General features: G+C 43.0%; 1 protein-coding gene across 1 annotated transcript in view; it reads right to left on the minus strand.

Moving 5' to 3' along the window:
- Positions 1–25,728, minus strand: part of elp1 (elongator acetyltransferase complex subunit 1) — a 64,040-nt gene that overhangs the window by 34,479 nt on the left and 3,833 nt on the right. The window contains exons 4-13 of the mRNA XM_055632464.1: positions 19,946–20,026; positions 19,045–19,130; positions 13,739–13,838; positions 10,215–10,305; positions 7,863–7,986; positions 7,130–7,235; positions 4,731–4,952; positions 3,263–3,433; positions 2,172–2,271; positions 1,010–1,186 (exon numbers count right to left, since the gene is read on the minus strand). Of these exons, the coding sequence (XP_055488439.1) occupies positions 1,010–1,186; positions 2,172–2,271; positions 3,263–3,433; positions 4,731–4,952; positions 7,130–7,235; positions 7,863–7,986; positions 10,215–10,305; positions 13,739–13,838; positions 19,045–19,130; positions 19,946–20,026 (1,258 nt within the window). The remainder of the gene's footprint in view (positions 1–1,009; positions 1,187–2,171; positions 2,272–3,262; positions 3,434–4,730; positions 4,953–7,129; positions 7,236–7,862; positions 7,987–10,214; positions 10,306–13,738; positions 13,839–19,044; positions 19,131–19,945; positions 20,027–25,728) is intronic.

Genomic DNA, 25,728 nt, shown 5'->3' on the forward strand with positions numbered 1-25,728 from the left:
CATGCCCCCTGATACCTTTAGCCACAAGGGCCACATCTAACTCCCTCTTAAATATAGCCAGTGAACTGGCCTCAACTACCTTCTGTGGCAGGGAATTCCAGAGATTCACCACTCTATGTGTGAAAATAACTTGACATGAGGAAAACTAAATCTGTGTAGAAAATTAAGAGAACAATGGAAACCAAACAACTACAACTACAAACAAACAACTACAAGCACAGGCTTGGCGATCGCTTCGCCCAACACATCCGCACAGTCGCATTAACCTACCTGATCTCCCGGTGGCTCAACACTTCAACTCCCCCTCCCATTCCGAATCCGACCTTTCTGTCCTGGGCATCCTCCATGGCCAGAGTGAGTCCCACCACAAATTGGAGGAGCAGCACCTCATATTTTGCTTGGGTAGTTTACACCCCAGCGGTATGAACAGTGACTTCCCCAATTTCAGGTAGTCCTTGCTTTCTCCCTTCTTCCCCTCCCCTTCCCAGCTCTCCCACAGCCCACTGTCTCCGCCTCTTCCTTTCTTCTTCCTACCCCCACATCAGTCTGAAGAAGGGTCTCGACCCAAAACGTCACCAATTCCTTCGCTCCATAGATGCTGCCTCACCCGCTGAATTTCTCCAGCATGTTTGCCTACAAACAACTGCAATTACATTTGTATATACTATATTTTATTATATAATAATCACTGCATTTTTCAATGCCTACAAACAAATATCATTCCACTGCCACTATCCTGAAAACGAAACTTCTGTGAGCATTCATGTTGTTACCATGAAACGTAGAGGTGCAACCTGACTATCATCTTTCACGGGAGGGTCCTGACCCGAAACGTCACCTATCCATGTTATCCAGAGATAATGCCTGATGTCCACATCTCATAAAAAATGAGCTGCACGTATGATGTGCTGCTAAAATGTATGAACTCTAACCATGGAGAATTCTGCTATGATTATTATTGATAATTGGACTTTTGATTTTTTTGTCAGGAGGGGTTATGAGTTCTTACCTGATTGATAGTTCTCCCTCCTGATTCTCATCCGATGTAGTTATCAGCTGACAGACAACAGATTGGGATGTGGTCAGACCTTGAAATACACCCAGAAATCTATTTTCCTTTACCCAGGTTATAAAACGTAGCTTCAAAGGCTTCAGTGAGTCACTTTTTTCTTCTTCAAAATTGATTCTGACATTTCCACAAGAAAACAAAACGTCGGACAAATATTGTCTTATGCAATAATTATTTAATAAAACAATTAATATAAACTTAATATATTGAACATGTAAGGCTCTTCTGAAACAACTTTGTTGACATAATAGCCTGCAAAACTGATATCAATACTTCAGCATTTGCTTTGTCCTTCTACTGTTCTTTGGTTTTAATGTATACAAACAGTTACAAAACAGATGAAGGGATTTGGCCCTTCACATGGAATAGGCCATTAAATATAATCACGGCTAATCTTTTAGTGCAGTCCCGTTGCTGCACTAACCCCTTATATCTATTGCATTAATATCTATCTTGTATACAATGCGTGACTGAGCCCCACGCCCCTCTCAAATACAGGATTTCAAAGATTTACTCCCCTCCAAATCAAATATTTTCTTCTTATTTGTGTCAAATGATCAACCCCTTATTTTGAGTCTGTGATCCCGGGCACTACTCACTCCATTTTGTACTGGCAATAAAGATCAACATCCCATTCACTTACTGATCCACACACTAACTCTCAGTGCTGCATGTAAAAGAGAGTGCCGATTCCTTTGAACACCAATGCATTTGTTTCTCACCATTTAGAAAAAATACTCGCTATTCTGTTGTTCCTGGCTGTGCATGTAATTTTCAGTGTACATATGCAATTGTGGCAAAAATTGATTAAACCTTTGTCTTATGCCTTGGACTGTGGGCTATCGTGGGACAAATCAGGAGATGGGTTGGCACTGTCAGGTTAAATTCTCTGATCGCACGTGCAACGTATATGTTAATTTGATTACCTTTCAATCATCAATGTTTACTCGACTACAAACTGGTCGATTTAACCCGTCCTAAAATTTTAACCCTTTTAACTTTGGTCTGGGCTCATACTCGGTCTCAGACTCAGAAAGGCAGAGACAGCAAGCATTAAACATCACATGTAAGAGTCGGCTCAAAAATATCAAAATAGACAAACCTGAATGTTTTGACCAATTTGGGAGCTGTCATGTGCTTTGTCAATCCACTTCCTCCGACAGCGTCAGCTACAATGGTGGAATTTTGCTTCACATCATCACCTGCCCAGGATGTGAAAATGCAAAGCTAATTATTAATGCTTCAAGAAAAACTTTAATATCCTGTAAATCTCTTAAATGAAAGCATCACAACTTAATAATGTACCAAACAATATCACTGCCAATGGGGCATTTCTGAATTGTACTTCATAATTAAATACAGGAAGCCCAAAAGAGGCGATGCGTGCAAAGCAAGAATCCGTAAATAGCAATGCGAATATGACCAGATTATCTATTACTGACGGTTGGATAAACAATTGTTGAAACTGAAAGATGAACTTCCCTGTTCTATGCTGAAAACTGCCATTTAATGTTTCTATTTCCACTTATGAAGGCACTCTTACCCCTACACCTACAACCATGCCACGGTAGACTTGTTCACCTTTCTACAACAGGGTGATAGCTCAGATCATTTAGAGTAAATAGCAAAAGTTCTATCGCTTGAACAGGTTAAAGAACATAGTTAAAATTGTGAACAAATTATAGGTCCGTTTAATAAGTAAGTTGTGTAGTTGATGTTTCCCTTTTTAGTGGAAATTAAAACTAGGGTCCATATTTACAGTGCCCTCCATAAGATTTGGAGGGCACGTTATTTACAACACGTGATTTTTTTCTATTACAAATCTCAACTTGTGGAGTACAGAGGCAAATAAATATATGATGGGTCTTAGTCCCAAACATTGTGGAGGACACTGTATATGTCACTCAAAATTCAATGGAGGATACAGGAGAAATATCATTATCTAGAGAATATGGAACTTTGCATCACGTGCAGTATTTGAGGCAAAATGTAAGAGTTACTCCATTCTTAGGCCATAACACTTCTATTGCGGGTGTGTTAAGTCTAAAATGGCGAGGTGTGCATGTACTCTACTGAAACAACAGATGCGATAGAATGATTAGTTCTTCATGCATGATACTATTTTAGCAAAAGACCATGATGTGCTTTTACTCCTAAAAACCCTTTTAACTATATATCCAATCAGCCACTCACCAGCCTGGTAGATTGAGATCCGGTCATCAGCTGTTAAGACTGCTAAATCATTGCTCCTTTGTGGATCCGAAGAGAATATAATCTGATTAACTGGACAGGGTAATTGCAATTGATAGGCACACATTGGTGGAGGAACTACTGTCTGGCGGAAAGGTGTCACATGTACTTTATCTGCCGTTAACAAGAAAACAAATAACCAAGTCAAAAATATAATTTAAAAAGTGCTTGATTTTAAAACATTGGTGAAAAGAAAAAAGAATTTCAATTTTGCAAATATAAATATGACAAATCAAAAATGCTGGAAATACTCAGACCAAGCTGAATCAGTGGAGTAAAACAAAATTAATATTGCAGATCAATAATCTCACATCAGAACCAGGAAAAGTGAAATAAACAATTTAAATTGCAGAGATTACTTGGACAAGGATGCACGAGGAACAGGAAAGATCAGCAACAGGGCGAAGACCAGGAGTGTAAATGACATACGTGACAGTGAAGTGTCCGAAGGTGATAGCAAATGGTAACGATTATCAAAAGGTGTGTATGGGCGAGGTATTAATAACTCATGATAAATTAAATAGCAAAATTACTGGAAAAGATGGAAAAATTACTGTGCATACTGAAAACATGATAGTGCACAAAATGTGTAGGAAGGAACTACAGATGCTGGTTTAAACAGGTCTGTTTCCTTTATCATTATTACTTTTTTTGCATATATTTGTTTTGTTCTATATCTCTCTACATCACTGTCTATATCTCTCGTTTCCATTTCCCCGAAACATCACCCACCCTCTGTCCAGAGATGGTTCTTGTCCCACTGAGTTACTCCAGCTTTTTGTGTCTGTCTAGTGAATGAAATCATTGATTCACTGCTGAGTCGACATGGTCTAATATGTCCAATCAGGAGATGAGATTCTGTTTTTTCTTCTTCTATGGTTCATTACAACATCATAGGGGACAGAAGACTGAGGTATCTGGGTGCGTGTGGGTTGGAGTGTGAAAATGTCAGGAAACTGGAAACTTAGGAGTTCCCTCAGCAGAACGAATTACCAGATTACCCAGAGCTATTATCATCTGGAATGCATGGCCTGAAAGTGGCAAACAGATTAAGGAAGTGTACAAAAAGTAGCTGGATAAATAATTGTAGGCCTTCAAGGAAAGTGGGACTAATTGGAGAACTCTTACAAAGAGCTGGCACAGATACAGTGGGTTGGTGAAGTCTTTGATTTGTACATTATGACCATGGGCTATATTGGCCAATGCTATGGTAAGCTTTCATTCAATCCTTCAAAACAGTAGGAATTCATTCATTCTATTTGAATCATTGGAGATAGGTTTGTGTTCGGTAGTATTACTCTTAAATTAAATACTCTGGCACCTGTCTTGCCTGTGTTTTTCCCGATCAAAAGGGCACAAGGACCAATGTAAACTACATGATACGTCTCAACCACAGACAAAAAATTTTTACCTCCATTAATCACAGCTACATTGGCAAAGTCATTCCTGTCATCCCCTTCACTTCTGTCTGTAGACCAATGCCAGTTATAGGAGAGGTAACACCATCCACTACAGAGAACGTGGAGTCGATAGGGGTTCTCAGGATCCCACATTAGGGCCACAATGCGTTCACAACCAAAATGTAAACTCTGTTTCAGGTACCAATGATAGTTCCCCACAGTCCACAACTGAACTGCACAACAAAAACATAAACAGAAAATATTATTTAATTGCTTGGACAGAGGCTACATATAGTTATTTCTTAACAGAAAGTGTAACTTCTGTTTCAAATACTTTGATTGACACAGCATAGAAACAGGCCCACTGAGCCCATGATGATCATTGATCACCCATTCACACAAATACTATGTTATCCCACTTTCGCATCCACTCTCTACATACTAGGGGGAATTTACAGAGGCCATTTAATCTGCAAACCCTCACGTCTTCAGGATGTGGGAGGAAACCAGAACACCCAGAGGAAACCCATGTGGTCACGGGGAGAACGTGTTAAACGCCACATAAGCAGCAGCCGAGGATTGAACCTGAATCTCTAGTGTTGTGAGGCAGCACCTCTATCAGCCGTGCCACTTCCTATTCAGCGCCAGTATTTTAAAGACAGGCAATCGTAAAAAATGTATGGCAAATTGTCCAATTTGTTGAAAATAGTCAGGTGCAACAAGAATGGGATTTTTTTGCCCTCGCCCTACAATAAGTGATTGAAAATCAAAACTACAAAAGCGGAAAATCCTGAAAACATTCAACAGATCAGGCAGAATCTGAGGACCCAGAAATAGGGTTGAAAGTTGGAAAGATACAGCATGGAGACAGCCCCGTTGGTCCACCGAGTTCACAACAAACATTGATCACCCATCCACACAGACAACACCCGAGACCAGGATCGAACATGGGTCTGCCGCTGTGAGGCAGCGGCTCCATCAGCTGCACCACTGCCGCCTAATATTTCAGCATGAGGACCCTGAATATCAGTACAGGTGCACAACCTTTTATCCGAAAGCCTTGGGACCAGACACTTGTCGGATTTCGGACATTTTCGGATTTCAGAATGGAAGATTTTTAGCGTAGATTAGGTAGGTAGCGCGGGCGGCTTGAAAAGTCTGGAGCAGCTGCCTCCTCCCCGGAGACCGGGAGAATCATTGCATAAATGTTAGTCAGTTAGTTTGGAGGGATTTTATGTGGTGGTGGTGGTGTAGGGGTGAAGGGGGAAACTTTAATTCTTAGTCCCCTACCTGGTCGGCGACTCCCAACCTCGCGGAGCTGGGGGCTCCGTCCGGCCGCGGGCGGCGCCGGTTGTAGCTCCGACCCCGGCAACTCTACCCCTGGCTGCGAGGCGCTCCAAATCCAGCGCGGCCCGCGGCCGGACGTCCCAGCTCCGAGAATGTCGGGAGTCGGCGGCGTCGCAGCGCTGGGATACCAGCGGGGAGCGAGCAATGCCTTACCGGGTTGCCGTGCGGCAAGCTCCGGAGCGCTGTGGCCGCCTTCTTCCAACATTCGCGGAGCGTCGCTGGATTTGGAGCCGCGGAGCTGAGGGCTCCGTCCGGCCGCGGGCGGCGCCGGTTGGAGCTCCGACCCCGGCAACTCTACCCCTGGCTGCGCGGCTCCAAATTCAGCGACGCTCCGCGATGTTGTGTGTCGGCGGCCACAGCGCTCCGGAGCTTGCCGCACGGCGACCCGGTAAGGCATTGCCCGCACCCCGCTGGTATCCCAGCGCTGCGATGCCGCCGACTCCCGACATTCGCGGAGCTGGGGCGTCCGGCCCCGGGCCGCGCTGGATTTGGAGCGCCTCGCAGCCAGGGGTAGAGTTGCCGGGGTCGGAGCTACAACCGGCGCCGCCCCGCGGCCCCACCGGCCACAGCGCTGCGGAGCTTACTGCACGGCGACCCGGTAAGGCATTGACCGCTCCCCGCCTCTCCGACCAGGTAGGGGACTAAGAATTAAAGTTTACCCCTTCACCCCCTTCACATAAAAGCCCTCCAAACTAACTGACTAACATTTAAGCAATGATTTACAGATGTTTAAGCGTCTCCCGGTCTCCAGGGAGGAGGCAGCCGCTACAGTAGTACAGACCTGGGTTGACCGTGGGTCGTTTTGGGTCAGGTTTGGCGCCAAACGCGAGCTTTGGTGTGCAGACGACATCTGGAAAAAATGGCCGGTTTTCGGAGCTTTTCGGTTTCTGGAACACCGGATAAAAGGTTGTGCACCTGTACATTTCTTTTGTTCAATTTCCAACCATTGTACAAAACAGGGAGAATTAAACATTAAAATTGAGAATACATTTTCTACGTGGCTATAGGATTTTCATAACTCAGGAAGAAAAATAAATCAATGATCAGATTGATAATTTATTACCATATGTATTTTGCTGGCCATCTTTGTTCCCCTCGTCCGCTGATTTCAAATCTTCTAGCCAAATTGCCAGCACAGTAGATTCATTATTCCAGAGCAGCTCCTGTACCTGATAAGCAATAAACACCACACTGAATACTACACACACAGAATATTAAACATATTGCATGAAGTTATCAACTTACAAAAAAAAACGCTTTCAACCCAGTGAGGTGCACAATTTGATTCAGTTGGAAACAGGATAAGTGATATAAATATATTAACCATTAACAAAAACAACCTATATAAAACCTATTCAACATGCTTCCTCGTCTTTGCTTGCTTCTACCTTATCTTTGCCTTTCATAATTTTAAATACTTTCTACCAAGTCTCCCTAAGCCTCCAAAACATAATTAGTTTCCACAAACAACTAGCTGTTTCCCATTGCATTAACAAGATTCTGTTTGCTGCAAGTCCATTTCTGCCTCCTACACATTAACTGATGCAGAAATGTCAACAGACATCTGGTGGTTAATTTGCTAAACTGTACAGAAAAACAATGGGGCTTAGTGTCCATGGGTTACGGAAAGAAACACTGAATAGTATTCACTAATAATTCAGTTGACTCACTCTTACTATGCAGATAGGGACTTCCATGACGTCCATGGCCAAATATGAAGTGAGAATCAGATCAAAGCATGCATTGGAAAAGGAAGTTCAAGTAGGGGAAGGGGTGAAATTCTTTTCAGTACTTGCTTTGACTTGGTCTTTGTTAAAAGGAAGCGGAAATTCGCCATGTAGCAAACCGTTCTGTTCGAAGAACACAATATTGTGTTTGTTAAGCTTTCTCTGTGTAGATGCAATCAAGCTCCCTGATGGCCTAAGGAAAGAACATAATGGCAAAAAGAAAGTTACAATGGTGTCTCACACAAGTAATTTTAATATCATAAATGGTACACGTGGATTCTCTCAAACTTCTGGAGGTCCATTAAAATATTCTTATGCAATGCTTCTCAGCTTGGCAAAGCAACTGCTTTGCTCTTCACCACCTGAACCTGCAGAGAATGGTGAACGCAGCACAGTCTATCACAGGCTCATGATTTCTCTCCATGCAGCCCATCTTCATTAGAAAGGCTGGAAACGTCGTCAAAGATGCCCGTCACCTTGGCCATTCCCTTTACTCTCCACCACCATCTGGGAAAAGATACAGGAGCTGGAAAGCTTGGATGTCTAGACTTCAGAACATTTTCTTCTCTGCTACTATCTGGCTACTGAACCAATCACCCCACAGAACCCCTTCCCGAAATAAATAATAATAATAATTATTATTATTATTATTATTTACTCTTAACTCAACTTCATTCAGTTATTCCATATTGGGCTTTAATATTCTTTTTGCACTACTTGGATGTTACACTATAATCTTGCACAATTTGATTGTTTTGCACTCGCAATGATTGCTGTATTTATCATTACTGTATGCATACAGTATACCCAGAGCAAAACCAGGAATTGCATTGCACCCTGGTTTGTATGACAATAAACTAATTTTAATCTTAATCTATGGTAATAGTGACCATATCTTATTAGTTTTAAAACAATTATGGAAAGAGAAAGGATTAGTGCACGAGTTTAGGTTCTAAATTAGAGCACAGCTAAGATAGACACAAAAAGCTGGAGTAACTCAGCGGGACAGGCAGCATCTCTGGAGAGAATTAATGGGTGACGTTTCGGGTCGTGACCCTTCTTCAGACACCCTTCTAGCGCACACGACATTAGATAGGAACTTGCAGAAGTTGATTAGGAGATGTTTGCAGGTAGAGTGATGTCTAATAAATGGAAGGCTTTTAAAAGTGAAATAGGGAGCATTCAAGAACAATGTACTGTTTTTAGTGAATGGCAAGGCTGGCAGGATCAGCAAATCCTGTTTGATGACAGGGGTCTGGTTTGCCAAGGATGAAGCCTAGAGGGTGTTCAATGTTTCTGCCTTTACTTAAGGACAAGCCAGGGAACTACAAGCTGGTGAGGCTAATATTAGTGGTGGGAACATTTCTGGAGGAATTCTGGAGGTCAGGGATAACAGATGGCGCAATGGGCTAAGTGTTCGGCTGGCGACTGGAAGGTAGCCGGTTCGAATCCCGCTTGGAGTGCATACTGTCGTTGTGTCCTTGGGGCAAGACACTTCACCCACCTTTGCCTGTGTGTAAATGTAATGTAATTATGTGAAGCACTTTGGGGTCAATGCAAGTTGACTAAAAATGTGCTATATAAATAAGATTATTATTATATTATTATATCTGCATTTGGAAAGGCAAGGATTGATTAGGAATAATCTGTATGGCTTTGTGCATGGAAAATCATGTCACATGAATTTAACTGGGCTTTCAGAAGAGGCAACCAAGAGGGTTGATGAGGCAAGGGCAGTAATACTTTTGACAAGATTCAACATCTTAGGTTGGTCCAAAAAGTCAGATAATTTTGGATCCAGAGTGAGCTAGCAAATTGTTAGATTGAAAATTTAGCTAGGAAGGGGGAATCAGAGGGTGTTAGAAGATAGTTATTCTTTCAGATTGGAGGCATGTGATCAGCGGTGTGCTGCAAGAATTGGTGCTGGGTCCCCTGATGTTTTCATATACATTAATGATCAGGTTGAATACCATGATTAGTAATTGGTGTTGTGCTGATCAGACATCTCAGGCGAGATGAGACGGAAAGGGGAAATCAAGCAACTCAGAATTTTCAGTTCATTTTCTGCCTGCCTGTTACACAAAAACATTGCCAGATCTGAGAAAGTAGTAACTGAACAATTAATTGAGCAGGGCACTGATTCAGAGGCACCAAATGATGGGAAAGCTTAAAAAATATATATACATATCCCATATATACTTATACATAACCATGCATGCAATTAACTACATACATTGCACCTACTGAGAATACCTATGTTAATTTAAAAAGTCCATGCCTTGCAGCACACAAACAGAACCTCCTACTTATGTTAATTGGATTGACAAACTTGTCAACCAAGTGATGGCAAGTTATCCACACAATTCATTACACAAACCTCAAAAAGTCACACAGGGATGCAATTTGAGTTCAATTACTCACTTCCAGCACAGGGCCTGTTCAAGTCCATTAACAAGTTCACTGGTTGACTGGAGCACACATTCTCTATTCCATACCCTCAGCTTTCTGGACCCTGTGCAAAGAATTTTAGTTTAAATTTTATTAAGATATATTTAAATTGCGAAAATATCAGACTTCCCCAATGGATAACCAAATAACTAAAAGAAAAAAATGTCACAGAAACATAGAAGAATCGGTGCAGGAGTAGGCCATTTGGCCCTTCGAGCCAGCCAATATGATCATGGTTGATCATCTAAAATCAGTCCCCCGTTTCTGCTTTCTCCCCATATCCCTTGACGTTTTTAGCACTAAGAGCTAAATCTAACTCTCTCTTGAAAGCAAAATAGGTTTGCTGACAGTATCCAGATGAACAATGAACTACATGGCTCTTAATGAGCAAAAATTGTTTAATACAAGCTCAATAGGTCCAGGTTAAATTCTTTCTCCCTTCTTTCCGACTGAAAACAGCTTAAATATATTAAATCATTGGGTGTGATTAGTGGTATGCCTCGGGGTTCGGTGTTGGGTCCATTGCTGTTTGTCACCTATATCAATGACTTGGATGAGAACGTACAAGGCATGATTTATTAGTTTGCAGATGACACTAAAGTATTGTAGTGAAGATGGTTGTCAAAAATTGCAGCAGGTGGGCTAAGGAATGAGTGATGGAGCTTAATATGAACAGTGCAAGGTGTTGCATTTTGGAAAGTTAAAACCAGGACCGATACTGTGAATAGGGTAGGGTAGATTTACGGGAATATGGGTCAAACTTAGGCAGGTGGGACAAGTGTAGATTGGGCATGTTGTTCGCCATGGGCAAGTTTGGCCAAAGGGCTTGTTTCCACGCTGTATGACTCTGTATTATTAGTTATTGAAAGAAGAGTTTGGCACAGAGTTTCACAATACTTCAACTTTGAGAGCTTCACAAGTCATGACTGGTACCCACAACACACAGAATTACACAGTGCAAATTGTCAGCGGCCTGTCTACTTTAGAAACTACATTCAAACATTAGGTGTTGTTTGAGCAAGATGTCTCATCAACACAGAAATCAATAATCAGGTTAATCAATTCAAATAGCACAATTCCAATTAACCGTTTTTGTGTAGAGGCACCAAACGTCGTGAATAAACGGGTTACTTTATTCAGGCATGATGGGTTTGAAATACATACACGTTGGTCCTCTAATACAAAGTTGTTGTTGCTGCTGCGAGGCTGTTGCCTCGTGGGCTCGAGCCGAGTTCCTGCTGAGGTGGAAGGACACTCACCCAAAGAGAGAAGAGAGCTGGTCAGCTCGAAGTCAGAGAGAGAGAGAGAGAGGGTTGTCCCGGGGTTCGTTATATATACCAGGACACACCCTTATACCGCGTGAAAATCTCCTCCCTGTCATTGCCCAGTCACGTGACTGTACCCCCGACTGTTGAGGGTTCCTGTAGCAAGTGGGCTGCCACAATTACATCTATATTCTTTCCTGGTTTCAGAATATTTTTACGTGGGTTTGCTGAGGTAATCTCATATTTATATTTCTTTACAACATTCAACCCATTGATCCCATTCCTTCACTTTTTTCACTGCAAGCTATTTGTTCTCACATCCGTCAACACCCGCTTTTCTGAACATTCATACATACACATTAGAAGCAACTCCCACATATTACCCTTCCTTCCATTGACTCCATCTAGACTTCACGCTGCCTCGGCAAGGCTGGCAACAGAATCAAGGATCGGTCTCACCATGGTCACTCCCTCTTCTCCCCTTCCCCATCAGGTAAGAACTTCACATAAGCATACCAGTTTCAGGGACAGTTTCTTCCTGACTGCTATCAGGCAGGTCCTCTCATCAGCTAGTGCGATCCTGACCCCCCCCATCTACCTCACTGGAGCTCTTTGAACTAATTTTAATTGAACTTTATCGATGTTATATCTTGCACTGAATGTTGTATCTTTTATCTGTGAATCGTGGCTTGATTGTATTCATGTGCAGTTTTTCCTTTGAACAAAATTCCAGCTCTCTGAGAGAGATTGAACATTCTGGTTTCCATTGACAAGTCAGACGTGCTAGTAAACTATCATTAGTGATCAAATGTATTGCCCACTCTCTGCCTCAGCATTTGGAGCAACACGTCTACGAAACTACCGAGTGGGTTCAGAAATTCCAATGAGTGTATACTCTTGCACCCAATTCAATACAGGCAGTGCCTACCACCTGTCACGTAGGATGCAGGGCCAATATCAGATCACCATAAAAGGTTCAAGGATACACAATATGAACAGCAGTTATCAGAACTTTATCATCTGTGAATGCATCTGTCAAATGTGTGCATACTCTCCAAGGTGGCATTATATCCCAAAGCATGATAGTTTCATTTCCGAGATGCACAGCAACGATCTGCCAGACCTTCAGATAACTAACCAACAGCTATCCATGTGGGTGTCAGTTTTATTATTTGCAGGCAAATCCTTTCAGCCTGGTTGGAAGGCCTCCAACAGGTACCCGGATGTTCTGGATAATCAAATCCATTGCCATGGACCAGGCCAATTTATGCATTATTCCATTTCCCCATGCAAGGGATTTTGATAGAGATTTTTGATTAGTACAGGTGGCAAAGGTTATGGGGAGAAGGCAGGAGAATGGGGTTAAGAGGGAGAGATAGATCAGCCATGATTGAACGGCTGGGTAGACTTGATGGGCCGAAATGGCATAATTTCTACTCCTATCACATGACCTTATTGACGTGGAAACATATTGCCATTTCTTCACCTCTTTCAGTTAAATCCTGGAACAGCATTGTGGGAGTTACTCCACTATACAAACTATAGCATTTCAATGTGGTAACCTACCATTACCTTCTCAAGGACAATTAAGGATGGATCATACATACTGGCATGCCAACATTGCCTACATATTATGAATTGATTAAAATAATCTATCTCCGAGTTTGGTTCTGAATCCCACAAAAAGCCTGAAAAAAGGGTTATCCATTGCAGTAAACATGCATACATATTATAACACAGGCCATTTGGCCCATTGGTTTCATACCAGTTCCCAACAGAGCAATCATATCAATCCCATTCTATGGAGAAGCTTTACTTCTCCAGAGCCCTGCAACGTAATCCCTCTCACATCCACATTAACAACCTACTGCCCCATTATTTGGTTCTATTATCAGTTACATCCACCAAGGGGTAATTTTAATGACCATTACAACAGCAGCAGATGTTTGGGAAGTGGGAAAAATCAGAGTCAGCAGAAAGCCATGTAGTCAAAGCACAATCCACACACAAACTACACCCGAGATCAAGATTGAACCCAGGCCCATGCAAGTGTTAAGCAGCAGCACTAACTGATCCTTCTTGAACAAATAAGAGGGGGAAAGAACAATGCAAGTGAACATGCTTGTAGCATTGCCACAGCATGCAAAATTGTTTTGTAGTTTTTATAAAGACAGGTTACACACTAACCTTAATGTGAATATTTGTATGTTGAAATAGATGTTGAATACATACCTGTCAAAGGACAAATGGCACTAACTGCAAACAATTGCCCATCACCTCGCCAGGTCACACGGAATTTATGATCATCCCAAGGAACGGCCGGCACAATTTCCTAACATACCAAATAAGAAATCACATTAGCAGAACTGCACTTTGTTTAGGGAAGTGATAGGTTATATTTCAAAGGGTGGGTGAGCTAATTGAAATATACAAGTTGTTTTAGACAGCTGAGCAACATAAAGATCTCAGGATTGATTCATGGGCAGTGCTGAGATTGAGTGGGGGGTGGAGGAGCAGGAAAGGTAAAGTAGCAGCATTAGTGCCCTGGAACAGTAATGTCAAGTAAAGAAGGCAGAAACGCTCCCAGATGACTGTAATAACAGGCATAGATTGATCAAATCCAGCCATGATAAACTTCACTACCATTCCTTGCCCTCACTATCTCCATTGCAGGTGAGACTTCTGACCAACATCCACTATAAACCTACCGACTCCCATGGCTATCTGGACTACACTTCTTCACACCCTGCTTCCTGTAAGTCTCCATCCCCTACTCCCAATTCATCCGTCTACGCCGCATCTGCTCCTAGGATGAGGCGTCCACACCAGGGCATCTGAAATGTCCTCATTCTTCAGGGAACGGGGGTTCCCCTCCTCCACCATAGATGAGGCTCGCACCAGGGTCTCTTCCATAACCCGCAACACTGCTCTCTCTCCCCATCCCCCCACTCGCAACAAGGGCAGAGTCTCCCTAGTCCTCACCTTTCACCCCACCAGCCGTCACATACAACAAGTAATCCTCCGTCAGTTTCGCCACCTCCAACGTGACCCCACCACTCGCCACATCTTCCCATCTCTCCCCATATCTGCCTTCCGCAAAGACCGCTCCCTCCATAACTCCCTTGTCAATTCTTCCCTTCCCTCCCGTAGCACCCCCTCCCCGGGCACTTTCCCTTGCAACCGCAAGAGATGCAACACTTGTCCTTTTACCTCCCCCCTCGACTCCATTCAAGGACCCTAGCAGTCGTTCCAGGTGCAACAGAGGTTTACCTGCATCTCCTCCAACCTCATCTATTACATTCGCTGCTCTAGATGTCAGCAGATCTATATCGGTGAGACCAAGTGGAGGTTAGGCGATCATTTAGCCGAACACCTCCGCTCGGTCCGCAATAACTAACCTGACCTCCCGGTGGCTCAGCACTTCAACTCCCCCTCCCACTCCCACTCCGTATCCGACCTCTGTCTTGGGTCTCCTCCATGGCCAGTGCGAGCAACACCGGAAATTGGAGGAACAGCACCTCATATTCCGCTTGGGGAGTCTGCATCTTGGGGGCATGAACATTGAATTCTCCCAATATTGTTAGTCCTTGCTGTCTCCTCCCCTTCCTCAGCCCTTCTGCTGTCTCCTCCCATCCCCCAGCCTTCGGGCTCCTCCTCCTTTTTCCTTTCTCAAATGCTACAACTGTTTCTGGCAACAGTTTCTCCTCCTCCTTTTTCCCACACAAATGCTACAACTGTTTCTGGCAACTATCATATATGATCTTAAGATGATTCCAGTTCCACAGTTCGCAATGATGTATCGCTCTTCGGATCATAGCACAGGGCCGCACGATGACGCAGCGGTAGGGTTGCTGCCTTACAGCGCTTGCAGCGCCGGAGACCCGGGTTCGATCCCGACCAAGGGTGCTGTCTGTACGGTGTTTGTATGTTCTCCCTGTGACTGCATGGGTTTTCTCCGAGATCTTCGCTATCCTCCACACTCCAAAGACATACAAAGTCTGAAGAAGGGTTCCGACTCAAAACTCCGCCCATCCATTTTTTATAGAGATGCTGCCTGACCCATATAACCATATAACAATTACAGCACGGAAACAGGCCATCTCGGCCCTACAAGTCCATGCCGAACAACTTTTTTCCCTTAGTCCCACCTGACCCATTCAGTTACTCCAGCATTTTGTGTCTATCTTTGGTATAAAACCGACATTTGCAGTTCCTTTTTATTACATTTGACTTTGAGATGAGCTTTGGATAACTTACCAGTGCCATCACTAAGATTGCCTAGTTTTACCTCTATAACAGGGGTCAGCAAGCTCAGTCTGCATAGGGGCCGGGACGCATGTCTGTGAGCGGATGTCGGGCCACATCTATCACGTGCACATGTGGATCCTGCCCCTTCGAGGACGCCCCTCATATTCACTCATCTCCAGCCTATTGACAACCCCGATCCCGACCAAAGATCATAGAGCGGATCTTTGATCCCGACAGTGAAACCCAGACACAAAAGGTGCGCGGCCGTCCCGGTGGCTTTGGGCAGGATGCGGTACAGCCAGAGCTCGGCGCTCCTCGGCGCTCAGTGGCTCCGCCACTGCGGCCGCCAGCGCCCGCCTCCTTGCGTCCTTGCGTCACCGTGCCTGGGCACCACAGCCTCGGGCCCAGGAGGTACCGGAGATGATGGAAGTCTGTGGGCCGGATAATTATGGGAATAAAGCAATACGCCTGCGGGCCCGATGATTTCGGGTTACGGGCCGCATTCGGCCCAGGGGCCGTAAGTTGCCGACCTCTGCTCTATAACATCCCATTCGCAGTTTATACGCTGCTGAAATCCTTGGTGTTGCTTTTGCTACATCTAATAGACAATAGACAATAGGTGCAGGAGTAGGCCATTCGGCCCTTCGAGCCAGCACCGCCATTCAATGTGATCATGGCTGATCATCCCCAATCAGTACCCCGGTCCTGCCTTCTCCCGATATCCCATGACTCCGCTATCTTTAAGAGCCCTATCTAGCTCTCTCTTGAAAGTATCCAGAGAGCCAGCCTCCACCGCCCTCTGAGGCAGAGAATTCCAGACTCACAACTCTCTGTGTGAAAGAGTGTTTCCTCATCTCCGTTCTAAATGGCTTACCCCTTATTCGTAAACAGTGGCCCCTGGTTCTGGAATCCCCCAACATCGGGAACATGTTTCCTGCCTCTAGTGTGTCCAAACCCTTAATAATCAAGAGATATCGAAGCATCAAAGCCCGGACTACGAGGCTGCTAAACAGCTTCCTACCACAGGCTGTGAGGCTGCTAAACAGTCACTCTGCACTCACAGTCACTTGACTTGACTCTGCGGCTGGCACGGACACTTTAATAACTGGCACTGGCCAGTCAAATCAGCGGCCCCGGACATTTTTTTATGATTGGTTTACTGTATTTTAACATTGTGTTTTTTACCTGATTTTAACTATTTATTCTGTTCCATCAGGGACTGGATTGTTTTTTTTTTAGTGTTATTATGTGAGAAGTGTTTTAAATTTCATGTGCGAGGCTCCGCTATTCACTGGGAAACGTCTTTTCATTTTGCACTGTACTTGTTGCTTGCAAGATGACAATAAAGGTTGATTGATTGATCTTTATGTAGATACAGGCCAAGATGGCCTTTATCTACATATCCTTGAAATCTTTCAATATTGTCTGCAAATTATAACTGCCACAAATGAGGATATTTTGTACATTTGCCATATAACCACAATAGCAGAATAGATTACATTTCATTTAAGCTTTCTATGGAAGCCAATTGAACACCTGATCTTTTCCCAAAAAGATTCAATAATAGTGTCAATGCAAATGAACATATGTGACACCAAAAATATTTGATCCTTACATTTAATGAAAATGAACTGATTAATTGAACAACATTAAATGAAAGGGTTTGTTCAGAGGTGATGATCGTTTGTAAAAAAAAGTTGGTAGAATACTTGACATTGATGGGTAGAACGGTGTGTATAACTGTCAGAAACATTTTTATATTGGAAGTAGAATGGAAGATTAGAGGGTATGGATTCGAATTAGCAAGAAAAAAATCCAAGATTCTAGTACAGTTTCTCAAAGTGGTTAGGAATCAGTGCCCCACAGAACTAAGATTGATATGAGACATTTGGCATGTCTGTAGAATGGGGAACTGCCTGGTTAGCCTTATTATTCCACTCCATTACCAACAGCGCCCAAGTTAAATTTAATTGAATTTTTTCCTGCAGATCTTTGAGCCATTTTGAGAAACTGCCAAACTACAGGCTAAGCCAAGCTGAAAACTCTCAAATCAATTCACACTCACTGCATGAAGTAAAAACTAAGTGTCACTGGATTTAAACATTAGAACTGGAAGGATTATTTTATGTACTATGCATAACAAAAATGACGACTATTTTGTCCAATGGTCTTTGGAGTGTTAAGATACCTCTCTTAGACTTCATGCAAGCAAATGTGCAGATCACTGCCTGTGTTCTGCCGTTTAATTGAAACATCACGAAAGCCATAACAAATGCAAGAAGTCAGAATAGCATCTGTACTTGGAAGTTCCATATTCTCCCCACTATCTGAACAAAGAAATTATTCTTGAGTTCAGTGTTAATTTACATTTAAGGGCTGATTGGGGAATTGACACAAGTGCATGTCCCTCCACATCTTCCCTATCAAAATCACTTGAATTCTATTGTCATTTTAATTCTGCTTTTTAAACCATCATTGTAGATTACTGACTCGAAGTCATGCAATCTATGCAACTCATCATACTCAAGTAACATACTGAACATGTTACCAATACTGTCTAGAGTAGGGAGATATATTACCAACCATTATCACCCCAATCCCAGCCACTGAACTCTGCTCATTTACCCAGCAGACATTTACCCAGCAGAAATCAAAGCAAAAGCATCAGCCGCAATTGCTTTACAAGCAGAATCACAAAATCTTATTCAAATCACTGTCATCTTATTCAAAATCTTATTCAAATCACTGTCATCTTATTCAAAATCTTATTCAAATTACCGTCCCATATTTATTTCATTTAACATGAAAATTGTAGCATGTCCTCAATGCAATAATGAGTACAGTTTAAAAATGAGAGTGACATTAAAAAGCACTTCCATGGACAAAAGGTTATAAAAGTTCAGAACTCACTTCCACAAACAGTACTTGAGAGTAGATCTAATGCTAATTTTAGAAACAAAGTCTGAAGAAGGATTTCGAACCGGAACGTTGCCTATTTCCTTTGTTCCATAGATGCTGCCTCACCCACTGAGTTTCTCCAGCAATTTTGTCTACCTAAGAGATCTTTATTCGGTTCAATTATTCAGGGACATAGGACAACGGCTAAAATTTGGAATTAGGTCACAGATCAGTCATCCTCTCAATGAATGGCAGAACTTGCCAGACTCTCTACTGAACCTATCCAGACAATAAAACAAATTTAGATATTGACCACCTAAAGAGTTCATATCTTCATTTAACAAGAAACAGAAACAATGTGATGATGTTGAACTCTTTGTCATAACACTCACCATTAGCTTACGGACAGCTGCTGCTTTCCCTTCCGTTCCATGGAACTGGGTCTCCTTTTTCCCCCAACCAACAGTAATGAATTTTCCTGAAGCGAGAAAGGAAGTGATAGGCATGCAATACATAAAACAACCTGTTCAGATAAATCACTTTGTTCCTATTCCTTTAATAAAATTCACCTGTAAAGTAAAATTAAGATTTTCTTTCTAATTTTCTTTCAGAGTATTTGTGCCTGGGAACATATTTTGTCAGGGAAGGCATAGCGTGACATTCGCAAGTACCACACACAAACCTGTGAGGATTTTTGACTGTGGAGGAGAAACAAAGAAGGGGGACAAGTGCACAGAACTATAATGGAATCACAAAGAACACAAGAAAATGGCTCTTTCGAACATCATCTGTGCTGGAAAAGCTAAGATAGACGTGTCCTCCCGTTGAGTTGTTGGCATAGTTAGAGGACATGCTTCAGTTCTTTAAATTTATTATGGGCATTTGAAAATACATAATTTGTCCTTGCATTATAGGGTCAGGAAGAATTAGGATTGTGCATGTAAAATTAAGAGATCTGTGTGGTAAGGGAGGAAGAACCTTGTAATGGCCTTTTAATGTTTGGTTATCTTGAGTACACAGCTGTAAGATGAGGTACTTATTAATCAGAAAATTATAAAACATTAAACCATCGTGCATAAATGCAACTCCAAAATGTGAGAATATTCTATAAATTACAATAGGTTACTGAAAACATGTAGAATACATTCTAAACCAGTTGCTGCAAACCTTCTTCCTACAAAACCGTTTAAAAGTACTTCTGCATTACTCTGAGAGAACTATGTTATAATTCACTCTTCACTAAATCTACAAATGACTGGCAATTGTTATTTAAAAATAAACCATTACACTTACCTTCACCAAACTCATCCTGGTGAATTTTTACTTCAGTGACTGGCTCAAAGTCCTTGGTCATCATTATAATTGTTTCCTGTCCTAGAAAATAATATTAAAACAATATTCCACATGCTTTTGCTAAAAACTGCATGGTTAAAGCATGGTTGATGCAAAACCACTGCCAGCAGTTTAAAAGATAAGAGCATCTGTGCAAATAGAAACTTGAAATGTTAGATGAATCAATCAATCAATCAAGTTTTATTCGTCACTTGCACATAAGCGCAAATGGAATGAATTTGCCAGCAGCAGTACAATAAAAAAGAACACAGATACACAATTTAAAAAATTTACACAAATATCCACCACAACATTCATCACTGTGGTGGAAGGCACAAAAATTGGCCAGCCCTCCTCCATTTTCCCCCTGGGTCAGGACCCTCAACCCTCCGCAGTCGCCGCTGCGGGCGTCCAGATGTACAGACAAGGCAAGTCCAGGTAAGTCCTGAATAAGTCCTGAATCGGTGCCTCCCCACCGGAGACCGCGGCTTCAAGATGGTGTAGGCCGCAGGCCGGTGGTCGAAGATCTAAAGTCTCCAAACAATGACCTTTCCTTGAAATTTGAATCAATACTTTACTTTTACCGGTAGGCGGCGCGGCTCTGGCCAGCAGCGGCCTCTGCAGCCTGTCCGCGTTTTATTATTTTTTGTCTGTGTTTTTATGTAGTTTTTGTTATTTTATGTTGGGGTGTGTGTGTGGGGGGATGGGAGGGGGGGGGGGGAACTTTTGAATCTCTCCCTGCACTGGAGACCCGACCTTTTCTCGTCGGGTCTCAGGTGTCGTTGAGGCCGCAACGAGGAGCGGCCTCCAACGGGAAGAAGCCGGGGACTCTGGTGCCGACTCACCGTTGCCGTCGCGGAGCTGGCCGAGACCGGAGCGGGTGGAGCGGTGGAGGAGCGCTGCTGCTGCTGCTGCCGCCGCTGCTGCTGCTGATGCGAAGGCTGCTACTGCGGGTCTGCGGACGGCGGCACCGGGAGCCCGCGGATCCCTGGAGGGAGACCGCTTTTCGGGGCTCCTGCAACGGCGAATTCTCCCGCCCGTGTTGCGGGGTTGAAGAGCTCCTGGAGCGGGGCCTGACACCACTGCCCCGCGCGGCTGGAATGGCCGCGGGACTTTGCGAGCGCACACCGGGGGCTCCAACACCAAGACCCGGTGTGCGACCTCGCACCACCCGGCGTGGCTTCAATGGCCGCGGGACAATCGCCATCGCCAGCCGGGGGCTTTGACTTTGACTCTGACATCGGGGGGGGGGGGGGGAGAGTGCAGTGGAGAGATAAGTTTTTTTGGCCTTCCATCACAGCTATGTGATGGATGTTTATGTAAAATGTAATTATGTTGTGTCTGGGGTCTATTTGTGTGTAATGTATGGCTGCAGAAACGGCATTTCGTTTGGACCTCCAGGGGTCCAAATGACAATTAAATTGACTCTTGAATTGACTCTTGACTCTTGACTTTTGGGATGCAATTTGACGCTGCCCTGTAAGAAAATTATTCAAGCTATTCTACCTCTGAGGCTGAATTTTAGTTTCCACAAAATTCTGTCTAATATCTTTGGACTCTTGCTATCACTGAACGCATAGTAAAACATTTTATGATTATCACACAACATATACTAATGCGTCAACTGAAAAGCATTGCTATGTAAAATGATTACTAGTTAAAGCGTGTTATTTGATGCTTTATTACGCCAAGTCATTTGCAGACCTCATCTTTCCAGTGAGTACAGCTAAATGTGGCAGTAATATGATGAGTAAAATTTCAATGAAAATTAAATAAACTGAAACTTCAGCTGTTTCTCTTTCCACAGAAGGTAGGAGGCATTGTAATCAAGACTAATTCTAGCCTTGGTCAACATTCAAAGGGTCACGGGAATGAGAACCATCCGGATATTCTCTTAATCTTTGGCCCTGGGAATGACAAGGTTAATTACACCACTGAATTATCTTTTAAATTTAGTCAGTGCATCTGTTATTCAGTGATCGATACATTTGCTATTCCGCTCTTGTGGTCCAAACATAAAGAATGAGAGCAAGGTTGGTGTGGCTGGTTCAGGATAATTTCCTGTTAATTTTAATCAACCGAGGGAACTTATTAAGTTTATGCAAAGCCTACAAATCCATTATGGTGCCAAGGGGTTGGAAATAGGTTAACCTCAAGAAAGCAGAAAATCCAGATGCTTATGACAGCAAGATCTGCAGGGAGAACTTTGTTTTTGTTGTGTGAGTTTATAAAAATAACTGATTCTTTCACAGCTGTTATTAGGCAACAACAGTCCTATCATAAACTAAAAATCAGCATTCTTGCAGAAACTCTATAGTTTTATTAACACTTGAATGTTTTAGAGTCCAGGTAGACTACCTAAGGCAACATATTTCAACCTAAATGGTCTTGTAATACATAAGAAGTAAAAATAGATCACTGAGACCCTTCCACAAGATCATGGCTGAAACTGGGCATCAAGCTCACTTTTCCTCATCTAATTCAAATCCCTCTATTTTTAATGCCTGTGTGTCTAATATTAGCTTTGAATATATTCAATAATACCCACAACTCTCCGAGTAAATTACTTCCGAGATTTACAACTCTCTGTACGGTCATTTCTCATATATTACAAAGAAAGTACGACCAAGAGCAAGCCACTCGACATAACCGTGACTGATCTGCCCCAGGTTTCAGTTCCCTTTCTGTAGCTGTTAAACATTGCTCACACTTCACCACCCTCGGTGTGAAGGAATTCCTGCACATCTCAATTCCCTTGATCAAGATTCTTCCACTCAAGGAAATATCTTAACATCTATTTTACCATGTCTCCTTTGGAACGTCTGTGCTTTAATAAGATTATTAATCCTCAATGTGGCTAACAATTTAGTTCTTCAATATAGGAAAATCATTTCACGAGGGTGACTTCACCAACCTCCTTGTAAACTGCAAAATTACATCTCAATTTTTAAACTCCAACCCTGAAGCAAAAGGAATTGCATTTACCTTCTTAGTTTATTTACCTACTTGCTGAACCTACACTTTACAGGCTGAACATTAATTTTCCAGCAACTTATGGTCCTCCCACCCCCTATAATCCAGACAACATTTCATGGTCAGTTGACATTCCTTGAGTTGTCAGAAATGGCATTGGTCGCTGCGAACGCTATTTCCGGTTATGTCCCTCTGTTGTAAAAGAGCTATTTGTTTACATCTAAACATTTAGGGGGAGGGGGGAAAAGAGACTGGCAAGACAGAGCGACGGGAGAAGCAGGCAGCGACGGTCAAGTGTGGAGTGGACAAAGCCACTGCCGACAGCAAGAAACAGCAGCAGGTGAGAGGGGAGGGAGCCCCACGGTGACCAAGTGTGTACTGTCGATAGCGGCAACCTGAAGAAAGCGCTGTCCCCAGGGGTTACAACATGAGCCGCAACAACAGCCGTGTCACTGGACCATGCGGTGGGTGAAGAAGGGCTTGCTGGTGCATCTAGCAAGTCGGGAGTGGGGTCGGACATAGGGGCTCTAAACAGCCGTGGAGACAGTGGGAGCCAAGGATGAGATGGCAGGTCATTCCATTCACATTCAGTTTACATTTTATGTTTGTTTTATTTAAGTTTCTGGCACTACATGGTGTTTTAGAGACTGGAGGGGTGTAATTAGCAGGCCAAGGGTATATTGTCATTTAATTCATCACGAGAAACGGATAATCCAGAAAGGCTCTTGAACTGGGGGTGCTGGAAAATCATGCAACCTGTACTACAAAAATGTTTTTGTCAAATACCCAACCAATCTATCCTGTTGCAATGTTCAAATATCCTCAGTGCAGAAGGGTCGCTCATGTATTTTTATGTCAAACTGGGATACCTTACATTTTGTCTCCTCTTCCAAGTCATGAACATAGTAAATAACTGCAGGCAGAGGATTAATCCATGGGATAATCAACTTGATAGGTCTTTCCAGTTTGAAAAAGTTCCATTAATTCTGACTGCCTTCTACGTAATAACCAGTCTTCCATCCATGTTAACACCTCCCAATACTAGCCTTATGCAGCAGCCTTTTTTGTGGCAACTTATCACATGCCTTCTGGAATTCAAATGCATCAATAGACAATAGGTGCAGGAGTAGGCCAGTCGGCCCTTCGAGCCAGCACTGCCATTTAATGTGATCATGGCTGATCATCAACAATCAGTACCCCGTTCCTGTGTTCTCTCCATATCCCTATCCCTAAGAGCTCTATCTCACTCTCTCTTGAAAGCATCCAGAGAACCAGCCTCCATCGCCCTCTGAGGCAGAGAATTCCACACACTTATAACTCTGTGTGAAAAGGTTTTTCCTCATCTACATTCTAAATGGCTTGCTACTTATTCTTAAACTATGGCCCCTGGTTCTGTACTCCCCCAACAATGGGAACATGTTTTCTGCCTCTAGCATGTCCAAACCTTAAGAATCTTATATGTTTCAATAAGATCCCCGCTCATCCTTCTAAATTCCAGACTATACAAGTCCAGCCGCACCAATCTATCAACATATGACAGTCCCGCCATCCCTGGAATTAACCTCGTGAACATACGCTGCACTCCCTCAATAGCAAGAATGTTCTTCCTCAAGTTTGGAGACCAGAACTGCACACAATACTCAAGGTGTGGTCTCACTAGGGCCATGTACAACTGCAGGAGGGCCTCTTTGCTCCCATAAATCTACAAAGACTCTTGCTTGTTAAATCTTCAAAGAACCAGCAAATTTTTCAAACATTACTTTCTTTCAAAATACCATTTTGAATTGTGTAGGAAGGAACAGCAGATGCTGAAGATAAACACAAAATGCTGGAGTAAATCAGCGGGACTGGCAGCATCTCCGGAGAGAAGGAATAGGTGATGTTTCGGGTTGAGACCCTTCTTCAGACTGAGAGTCAGGGGAGAGGGAAACTAGAGATACGAAGGGTACAAACAGCATGCAAGGAGTAAAAAGGACAGATCAAAGCAGACGATGATCAAGGAAATGTACACTGGTTCATTGTTGGCTGAGGGGAGTTGACAACGAGGCATACAAACAGTAACATTTGTCAGGACAGTTATGGGCCTGTCCCACTTGACGATTTTTTCGGCGACTGCCGGCATCATCGACTGACATATCAGGGTCACCGAAAGATTTTGAACATTTCAAAATCCAGCGGCGACAAAAAATGTTGCGACACTTGAGGAAATACGGTGCGTCAATACGTCATCATGCTGCTTCACGGCCGCGACTTTATCGGTAACCTGATACGTCAGTCAATGATGCCGACAGTCGCCGAAAAAATCGCCAAGTGGGACAGGCCTTTTAAACTGGTTGGAGAACTAGGGTCGGGGAGGGACCATTTCATTTTGAAACTATTTTGCTTTGGTTTGATTGCATGAAGATTATCTAAACAACTAGTTATTTCTTCCTCCATTGTAGACTCTGGCACCTTTTCAACAACAGACATTAAGATAACTGGTTTATTGCTTCTCATTTTGTGTGTGTCTCTCTCTGTTCTGCTGAAATAGTTGGAATATTTTATTGTGTTGTTGGGTTTCGTCAAGACATATTCTGCCCTAATAAGCTCTTTATAAAACTTCAATCAAAAATAGGGATCTTGTGTACTTTTTGCAAATAATATTCTCTGTGCCTCTAACTATAATGACATTAAAATAAGAAATTAAAGATAAACAATGTTGATGGTAAATAACAATTTGCAGCAAGGCACCAGCCATACTCTGGGATGGGGACAAGTCTCCATGGACAAAC

Source organism: Leucoraja erinacea, chromosome 3 (genome assembly GCF_028641065.1).
Source record: "Leucoraja erinacea ecotype New England chromosome 3, Leri_hhj_1, whole genome shotgun sequence".
NCBI classification, from domain to species: domain Eukaryota; kingdom Metazoa; phylum Chordata; class Chondrichthyes; order Rajiformes; family Rajidae; genus Leucoraja; species Leucoraja erinaceus.